This window comes from Diuraphis noxia, unplaced genomic scaffold (assembly GCF_037042655.1).
Source record: "Diuraphis noxia isolate RWA-SAM2 unplaced genomic scaffold, SU_Dnox_SAM2 contig0002, whole genome shotgun sequence".
Taxonomy (NCBI): domain Eukaryota; kingdom Metazoa; phylum Arthropoda; class Insecta; order Hemiptera; family Aphididae; genus Diuraphis; species Diuraphis noxia.
This window is the reverse complement of record NW_028301712.1, coordinates 545552-556546: the sequence shown is the minus strand read 5'-3', so window position 1 is coordinate 556546 and position 10995 is coordinate 545552. Positions and strand designations below refer to the sequence as shown.

Sequence of the window (10995 nt, the reverse complement as noted above, 5' to 3'; positions counted from 1 at the left end):
TCGTTGGCCAACGGTCGAAATCGCCCAAATCGACGTTCGATGTTTCGTCGCAGTCCGTTTTTAATCTCCGTCAGCTGATTGCCGTTCCGGGCCAGCAGTATCAACCCGCCGTCTCATCTCTAATCAGGTCCATTATCAGGTCGTACACCACCTTTTGTTATTGTTCCTTTTTGTTATCATTCGCAACACGCGAAACGTTATTATTAATTGTTGTCGAATTATACATTAGTTTATTGATCTGCCGATCGTATTGTGATCGCGCATTATTATTTTACTAACCCTAGCTGTTAAGCCGTATTATCTGCAGAACGTCACAAATAAATTGTTCTGCCATTATTTGTATAAATATTATTGTTGTCGTAAGTCATAATCTTTCACCCTTCATACCTAAACTCAAATACTAGAACCAACCCAATATACAGTCCACTCTCTCCCTCCTACAGGGTTCCCGACGGTACGAAGTAAGTATTCACACGACCGACGCGTGTCGTGTTTGGCCGCCGCCAGTGCGCACACACACACAGACGCACACGCGTCACCCGGCTAGATGTGCAGCCGCATCGCACATTGTTTGGTCCATCGGGCCGGATAGTGTTTTTGTGTGTTTACTTCATTGCAATCATTCACTATTAAAAGCTCACACATTTGTTTTGTATTGCTGTCGTCATGCCACCAAAAAAGGAGGAGGATCCAGAAATTGCTTTGACACGAGCTCGCGCCAAACGCGATGTCGTATTGAAAGCAATTAAACGTATGCACGCTACAGCGTTAGAGGCACGCGCTGATTGCGACAAAGTACCATCACTTATTACTCACGCCGATGAGTTGGGTAATCTTGTCAAACAATTTCAACATCAACAAGATGTTATTATTGATGCATTACTCAGCCTGGACCGTTTTAACGAATTTGAACAGGATGACTCGGTTTTTACGTTTATGGATTCCATGCGTCTTGAAATCAAAACAATTGTCGCGAGTGCCGCGAGTGCCGCTCCCCCGAGTGTTTCCGGAATAAAATCGTCGTTCTTCGCGCCCTCGCCACAACAATTCGTTCCGTTACCGAAAATCCAGTTACCTACCTTCGCTGGTAGTTTATTGGAATGGCGATCGTTTCGCGACATCTACGTGTCTCTCGTACACGACAACACGAACATCGGCGACGCGGAACGATTTCATTATTTATTGTCGTGCATGTCGGGTGACGCTCTCGCTGTTGTCAAATCAATACCGTTGTCCGCAAATAACTATGCACTCGCTTGGGAAGCATTGTCCGCGCGGTTTGATAATAAGCGCTTGTTAGCTTCGGCACATTTAGACAAATTATTTGCATTCAAACCTATTGCTCATCAGTCTTTACCAGCTTTGACATCGTTTATTAATACGTTCAAAGAAAATGTAGCTGTAATCAAGGCGCTCGGTGTCAATGACCTCTCAAGTTTTTTATTGTTCCATATGGGTTCCCGTGTTCTCGATCCGACGACAATTCAATTATTCGAATCTAATGCGTCGAGTTCTATTATTCCGACATTTGAGGAGTTACTAAATTTTGTACAACAGCGGTGCAGAGTATTAGAAAACATAAAAAATTCTAGTAAACCTGACAGTACCGTAAAACCGTATGAAAAATCTAAGCTGCCGTTTCACAAGACGGTTGTACCAAGAAAATCAGTTTTTGCCGCTACCACGTCTACGTCGACCAAGTCAAGATCGAAAAATTGCCTGTCATGCAATAAAACTGACCACAGTATTTATCAATGTCCAAGGTTTCTCGAGATGACCGTTGAGAAGCGACGAGAATTCGTTTTGTCGCGAAAATTATGTTTCGCGTGCATGAGTCCGAATCACGTGTTGGACACGTGTCCGTCGACAAAGGGGTGCCGCATCTGTAGTAACAAGCGTCATAATTCCTTACTACATCTTAACCACGATCAAACATCGGCCGCGGTCAAAGCCATTCAAGGTAGCAAGGCGGTTGCCAGCTCAGGCCCTTCCGTCGACCAATCGAGTTCGTTTGCGGGTGCTGCGCGCACCAACTCCACAGTCGTACTCGGTACGGCTATAGTTCATATCAGGGACGCTTGGGATCAAGTTCATTCTGTTCGAGTGCTACTCGACAGTGGTTCCCAAATTTCGGCCATGACAACCGACTGTTTCGCTCGGCTAGGGTTACCCAAACGTCAGTTTAAATCCAATATTGTGGGTCTTGCTCAAAGTCCAGTTGCTCAAGTACAAGGTGTCACAAATTGTCAATTTTCATCGCATTTTAAGCATGATTTATTCCCGTCGGTTGACTTAGTCATTCTCACCCAGATAACCGCTGCCATGCCATCCACACGGTTGCCGGCGAGCGTACGCGAAAGGTACCGACACCTTTGTCTCGCCGACAATGATTTTGACATTCCGTCGCGCGTTGACGTGTTATTCGGCGCCGATATTTTACCAAGTCTTGTTCGCCCACACGCGGGCATCGAACATCACCCCGGCCTACCATCGGCATTAGAAACTCAACTTGGTTGGATAGTCTTCGGATCATTTGCTACACCAAACTCGTCATCTGTATCCGCGTTGACCACCACCGTCAGTCCGCCGTCCATTGCGGAATTATTACAAAGGTTTTGGTTGGTCGAAGAACCCACCGCACCATCGTTGCCCACTACGGAGGACCAATGGTGTGAAGAATATTTCAAGGATACTACCACTCGCGATTCGACAGGTCGATTTTGTGTCGCTCTACCATTTCGTCATTTATTTACCGACTCAACTCCAGGTCAGGATACATTATGTCACGGTCTCGGAGATTCGCGCTCCATAGCGTTGAAACGATTTTACAATCTGGAACAACGGTTGGCCAAGGATTCCGTTTTGTACTCGGCTTATCGAAAGTTCATGTCCACATATCAAGCATTAGGACATATGGTTCCAGCCCCGGCACCTGGCACATATTTCATCCCGCATCACGCCGTGCTCAAGGCCGACGGTGACATGTCCAAAATACGCGTCGTGTTCGACGCTTCGTCTGCGTCGTCATCCGGTCGCTCCTTGAACGATGTATTGTGCACCGGACCGAAGTTACAAGTTGATTTACGCGATATCTTACTTCGTTGCCGCATGCACAGGTACATTTTGTCCGCTGACATCGTCAAAATGTATCGACAAATTTTAATTCGTCCACAAGATCGGACATATCAACATATATTTTGGCGTAACTCGCCTAGCGACGAACTCGTCGAGTTTCAATTATGCACCGTCACGTACGGTCTCAATTGCGCGCCCTATCTAGCCATACGCTGTCTGCACGAGCTCGACAGCCAGGACGGTCATTGTTTTCCGCTAGCAAAACATGTCCTCACTCGAGCTACTTATGTCGACGACATCGTTATTGGCGCCGACACAGAAGAACTCCTGTTACGTCGAAAAGGGGACATCGTCGGATTACTGCACAGCGGCGCTTGTGCACTCAGCAAGTGGACTAGCAACAGTGCAACCGTCCTCGAATCTGTTCCCACCGAGGACCGTGTACAGTCCATGTCATTCGATCCGCGTGAGGAACACGGCGTCAAGGTGCTCGGCTTGCATTGGGACACAGACACAGACCAATTCGTATATCATACCAGTATACAACAAATCTCGTCCACGAAACGGCAGGTGTTGTCCATCATCGCGCGTTTGTTCGATCCCATCGGTGCTCTGGGCCCGATGTTGTTGTGGCCAAAGTGCTTCATGCAGTCCTTGTGGTGCAATAAACTCGGATGGGACGATGTTATGTCTGACGAGCTGCGAACTATGTGGCAACAGTTCTGCACGGAGTTGCCTCTTCTGTTCGATTTAAGTCTACCGCGTCACATCGACGCCACCAGTTATCAGGACATCCAGCTGATTGGCTTCGCGGATGCATCCGTCAAAGGATACGCGGCTACCATTTATCTCCGTTTTGTCCACGCGCCCGACGACATAGCCGTTAAGTTCGTCACTTGTAAGACCAAAGTTGCCCCGTTAAAAGGTTCCACCGTCAACGAGGAGCTTTCCATACCCCGACTGGAGTTGTGCGGGGCTCTGCTATTGGCCCAGACGCTCAACCACATACACTCCGTGTTGTCATGTGAAATTTCGATATCCCGTTTGCGAGCATGGTCAGACTCATCGGTTGTTTTGTCATGGTTGACGTCGGATCAAAAACGTTTTAAGATTTTTGTAACCAACCGGGTCGCCAAAATACATCATCTGCTACCGGACTGTGTTTGGAACTACGTAGCAACGAGCGACAATCCTGCAGATCCAGCTTCCCGTGGGCTTTTGCCAAAATCAATGCTGTCATCATCTATCTACTGGAACGGTCCTGACTTCTTACGACTTCCTGAAGATCAGTGGCCCCAATCGAAATTTGTTCCGCTCGCTCCGGAACAGCTGCCAGAGACCCGGCCGAATGTCATCACGACGTTGGTCGTCAATGTTTGTCCACCATCGCTAGAATTTATTGCTCGATTTTCGTCGTTCGCCAAAATGCTGCGCGTATTGTCTTACATTTCGCGCTATTTGTGTCATCGTTTACGTCGGGAACCTGTTCGTGTCGGTCCAATTACGTTTCCCGAACGGGAAAATGCTTTATCAATCGCCGTGCAACGCACGCAACAACATTACCTTGCGGACTTATTCAAGATGTTAAAAACCAAATCCATAATTTCACCGCCGTCCCTGGCGCAATTGGCACCCTACGTCGACGAAAAGGGTATCATCCGAGTCGGAGGCCGTCTGCGTTACTCCAATGTCAGTCATGACGCCAAACATCCGATTTTGTTGCCGCGATCTTCGCATTTAACCGACCTGATCATTCGTCATTACCACCTGTCGTTTTTGCACGGTGGCTCAAAAATGATATTGTCCATGTTACGTCAAAAATATTGGATTTTATCGGGTCGCGTGGCAGTTCGTCGTGTCATTTTTTCATGTGTGCCGTGCACACGCCATAAGGCTGTCCGCCCTCAACCAATGATGGCTGACTTACCATCCTACCGGGTCCAGCCCCATCGACCGTTTTCACATGTCGGAACGGATTACGGAGGACCGTTCCTCGTAAAAGAACACCGTCGTCGAAACGCGCAGTCGGTCAAGGTCTACCTCGCGCTATTCATTTGCATGTCTGTTAAGGCGGTCCACCTTGAAATCGTGTCGGACCTCAGTACTGAAGCCTTCCTCGCCGCCTTAGACCGTTTTGTCGCAAGGCGAGGGATTCCATCCCACATGTACTCAGACTGCGGCACCAATTACGTCGGGGCCGCGCGCCAGCTAAAAACGTTGTTATGTGACGACAAGGCCCGAGACCGTCTGTCGTCGCATTTAGCTTGCACGTGGCATTTCAATCCGCCTGCAGCGCCACACTTCGGCGGAATTTGGGAGGCTGGCATCAAAAGTGTTAAGTTCCACCTCAAACATGTCATTGGTCATCAGGTGTTGACATACGAAGAATTCTATACATTGATCACACGCATTGAGGGTATTTTAAACTCGCGTCCGATCACGCCGATCTCATCCGACCCCCATGACTTGACCGCATTAACGCCAGGACATTTTTTGATTGGACAGCCGATTCACGCCATGCCCGAACCAGACATCACCGATGTCAAGATCAACCGGCTGAACAGATGGCAACTCATCCGTCAGTGCCATCAATCGTACTGGAGGAGGTGGTCACGCGAATATCTGTCCACGCTACAAGGCCGCCAAAAATGGTTCAAGACGTCCACAAACCTCTCAATCGGCGACATGGTCATCGTCGAAGCCCCAACCCGTCCACCTACCGAGTGGCGTCTCGGCCGTGTCACAGATGTCCATCCAGGTGCCGACGATGTCGTTCGCGTGGTGTCGGTTCGTACTCAGGACGGCGTGTACAAACGCCCGGTCGTGAAACTCGTGCGTCTACCGGTCGGGCCCTGAATCCCGTCCTTATGTCCTTATATTCTATGCCCTCATTGTGTAAATTATTTATTTACTTCTTTTTTTTTTTTTTTTTTTTTGTTGTTATGTCTATTATTATTTTTTTGCGCCTCAGTAGCTCTCTGGCCTATTTTATTCATGTTAATCATTTAGTTGGGCAGATGTTAACGTGCTAAGCCTTTGTACTTTGTTTTGTATTCATATTTTTTTTTTATTATTATGTACGATCTGATTGGTCTGCTACGTCGATCTTCATGTGATGGTTTCTTGAAAGACACCTGGGTCTTTCAACGCGGGGAGGAAATGTTGGGTACACAATCAATTTTTTGTATTTTTGCGCGATTGTGTGCGATACGTCCATATCGCAATGTTGTCACCCTGCAGCTCCGCCGCCGGACACTGTGCAAGCGGACTTTGTACCCCCGGGGAGGGGACGGTACCGTCGCGGTCTAGCCGTCAGTCACCGGCACCAGCCGATACACTTGATAGTTGATATACGTTCGTTATTGTCGCGAAGTCGTGTCGTCATTTTTTTGTGCCTTTCAGGCCAGTCGTAAAACCACATGTTTTACTGTCGCGAGCAACGCGAAACCGATGTGCTGTCGCCGCCGTACGCCATCAGTGTTTTAGTCTAATACACCTGAGCCTCGCTGCTCATTAACCCGTCGCGCACGTTTTTGTGTTCAGCGATTCGGGTTTGTCGGTCACCCGTGCCGATACCACGACTTATTGTCGTCGTCGCCCGCGCGTCATATATACGCCGTGCGATTAAGCCGTGTTCCCCACGTGTTCGCGCGCTTTGTCGTTTCCGTCCGTCGTATTCGTCCATCGAATCCTGTCGGATCCGTCGTTGTGTGCGTCGTGTTTACGCCGCGCCGCCACCGAAGTACCTTGAACGGTCCCGCGATCAGATCATCGCTACCGTCTCTCGTCAGCTCGCCTAGCTGCGCAGGACGAGAAGTCAAGTTAAGTCCATATCCGTGACACCGGACGTTTATACGCGTCGGCTCGCAACATTACGTGGTCGTCGTCAGTTTTTCGATCTCGCGTTGTTAAAATCGCCAACCACGCCGTTCATCACGCGGTAAGTCACGGGGTCGTTGGCCAACGGTCGAAATCGCCCAAATCGACGTTCGATGTTTCGTCGCAGTCCGTTTTTAATCTCCGTCAGCTGATTGCCGTTCCGGGCCAGCAGTATCAACCCGCCGTCTCATCTCTAATCAGGTCCATTATCAGGTCGTACACCACCTTTTGTTATTGTTCCTTTTTGTTATCATTCGCAACACGCGAAACGTTATTATTAATTGTTGTCGAATTATACATTAGTTTATTGATCTGCCGATCGTATTGTGATCGCGCATTATTATTTTACTAACCCTAGCTGTTAAGCCGTATTATCTGCAGAACGTCACAAATAAATTGTTCTGCCATTATTTGTATAAATATTATTGTTGTCGTAAGTCATAATCTTTCACCCTTCATACCTAAACTCAAATACTAGAACCAACCCAATATACAGTCCACTCTCTCCCTCCTACAGGGTTCCCGACGGTACGAAGTAAGTATTCACACGACCGACGCGTGTCGTGTTTGGCCGCCGCCAGTGCGCACACACACACAGACGCACACGCGTCACCCGGCTAGATGTGCAGCCGCATCGCACAGAACTAATCATACTTTTTATATTTTTAACGTTAAGTTCACATAATTTTACATCTAAAACACTTCATTACAATACATTTGGGTGGATACAAAAAATAGAAAAAAAATTTGGTAAAAAATGGTTATAATTCCGCTAAATATCGTCTTAAGTCATTTTTATTAAACTAATCATACTTTTTATATTGTTAACGTTCAGTTCACATTATTTTACATCTAAAACACGTCTTTACAATACAGTTGGGTGAATACAAAAAAAGAGAAAAAAAATTTGGGAAAAAATTTGGTGAAAAATGGTGATAATTCTTCTAAATATCGTCTTAAGTCATTTCTATTAAACTAATCATACTTTTTATATTGTTAACGTTATGTTCACATTATTTTACATCTAAAACACGTCTTTAAAATACATTTGGGCGAATACAAAAAATAGAAAAAAAATTTGGGAAAAAATGGTGATAATTCCGCTAAATATTGTCTAAAGTCATTTGTACTGAACTAATCATATTTTTTACATTTTTAACGTTAAGTTCACATAATTTTACATCTAAAACACTTCATTACAATACATTTGGGTGAATACAAAAAATAGAAAAAAAATTCAGTAAAAAATGGTGATAATTCGTTTAAATATCGTCTTAAGTCATTTGTATTGAACTAATCTTACTTTTTATATTTATATTTTTAAGTTCACATAATTTTACATCTAAAACACTTCATTACAATACATTTGGGTGAATATAAAAGGTCGTAAATAAATTTTGAAAATCATGTGATGAATCCGCTAAATATCGTCTAAAGTAATTTGTATTGAACTAATCATACTTTTTCTATTTTTAACGTTAAGTTCACATAATTTTACATCTAAAACACTTCATTACAATACATTTGGGTGAATACAAAAAATAGAAAAAAAATTTGGTAAAAAATGGTTATAATTCCGCTAAATATCGTCTTAAGTCATTTTTATTAAACTAATCATACTTTTTATATTGTTAACGTTCAGTTCACATTATTTTACATCTAAAACACGTCTTTACAATACAGTTGGGTGAATACAAAAAAAGAGAAAAAAAATTTGGGAAAAAATTTGGTGAAAAATGGTGATAATTCTTCTAAATATCGTCTTAAGTCATTTCTATTAAACTAATCATACTTTTTATATTGTTAACGTTATGTTCACATTATTTTACATCTAAAACACGTCTTTAAAATACATTTGGGCGAATACAAAAAATAGAAAAAAAATTCAGTAAAAAATGGTGATAATTCCGCTAAATATTGTCTAAAGTCATTTGTACTGAACTAATCATATTTTTTACATTTTTAACGTTAAGTTCACATAATTTTACATCTAAAACACTTCATTACAATACATTTGGGTGAATACAAAAAATAGAAAAAAAATTCAGTAAAAAATGGTGATAATTCCTTTAAATATCGTCTTAAGTCATTTGTATTGAACTAATCTTACTTTTTATATTTATATTTTTAAGTTCACATTATTTTACATCTAAAACACGTCTTTACAATACATTTGGGTGAATATAAAAGGTCGTAAATAAATTTTGAAAATCATGTGATGAATCCGCTAAATATCGTCTAAAGTCATTTTTATTAAACTAATCATACTTTTTATATTGTTAACGTTCAGTTCACATTATTTTACATCTAAATCACGTCTTTACAATACATTTGGGTGAATACAAAAAAGAGAAAAAAAATTTGGGAAAAAATTTGGTGAAAAATTGTGATAATTCTTCTAAATATCGTCTTAAGTCATTTCTATTAAACTAATCATACTTTTTATATTGTTAACGTTATGTTCACATTATTTTACATCTAAAACACGTCTTTAAAATACATTTGGGCGAATACAAAAAATAGAAAAAAAATTTGGGAAAAAATGGTGATAATTCCGCTAAATATTGTCTAAAGTCATTTGTATTGAACTAATCATACTTTTTATATTTTTAACGTTAAGTTCACATAATTTTACATCTAAAACACTTCATTACAATACATTTGGGTGAATATAAAAGGTCGTAAATAAATTTTGAAAATCATGTGATGAATCCGCTAAATATCGTCTAAAGTAATTTGTATTGAACTAATCATACTTTTTATATTTTTAACGTTAAGTTCACATAATTTTACATCTAAAACACTTCATTACAATACATTAGGGTGAATACAAAAAATAGAAAAAAAATTTGGTAAAAAATGGTTATAATTCCGCTAAATATCGTCTTAAGTCATTTTTATTAAACTAATCATACTTTTTATATTGTTAACGTTCAGTTCACATTATTTTACATCTAAAACACGTCTTTACAATACAGTTGGGTGAATACAAAAAAAGAGAAAAAAAATTTAGGAAAAAATTTGGTGAAAGATGGTGATAATTCTTCTAAATATCGTCTTAAGTCATTTCTATTAAACTAATCATACTTTTTATATTGTTAACGTTATGTTCACATTATTTTACATCTAAAACACGTCTTTAAAATACATTTGGGCGAATACAAAAAATAGAAAAAAAATTCAGTAAAAAATGGTGATAATTCCGCTAAATATTGTCTAAAGTCATTTGTACTGAACTAATCATATTTTTTACATTTTTAACGTTAAGTTCACATAATTTTACATCTAAAACACTTCATTACAATACATTTGGGTGAATACAAAAAATAGAAAAAAAATTCAGTAAAAAATGGTGATAATTCCTTTAAATATCGTCTTAAGTCATTTGTATTGAACTAATCTTACTTTTTATATTTATATTTTTAAGTTCACATTATTTTACATCTAAAACACGTCTTTACAATACATTTGGGTGAATATAAAAGGTCGTAAATAAATTTTGAAAATCATGTGATGAATCCGCTAAATATCGTCTAAAGTCATTTTTATTAAACTAATCATACTTTTTATATTGTTAACGTTCAGTTCACATTATTTTACATCTAAATCACGTCTTTACAATACATTTGGGTGAATACAAAAAAGAGAAAAAAAATTTGGGAAAAAATTTGGTGAAAAATTGTGATAATTCTTCTAAATATCGTCTTAAGTCATTTCTATTAAACTAATCATACTTTTTATATTGTTAACGTTATGTTCACATTATTTTACATCTAAAACACGTCTTTAAAATACATTTGGGCGAATACAAAAAATAGAAAAAAAATTTGGGAAAAAATGGTGATAATTCCGCTAAATATTGTCTAAAGTCATTTGTATTGAACTAATCATACTTTTTATATTTTTAACGTTAAGTTCACATAATTTTACATCTAAAACACTTCATTACAATACATTTGGGTGAATATAAAAGGTCGTAAATAAATTTTGAAAATCATGTGATGAATCCGCTAAATATCGTCTAAAGTAATTTGTATTGAA

General features: G+C 40.8%; 1 protein-coding gene across 1 annotated transcript; it reads left to right on the top strand.

Annotated features, from left to right (window-relative positions):
* The first annotated feature begins 666 nt into the window (after positions 1-666).
* Positions 667-5931, top strand: LOC149057917 (uncharacterized). Its single transcript, XM_089221419.1, has one exon. The coding sequence runs from the start codon at positions 667-669 to the stop codon at positions 5929-5931; it is 5265 nt and encodes a 1754-aa protein (XP_089077545.1).
* Positions 5932-10995: the final 5064 nt, after the last annotated feature.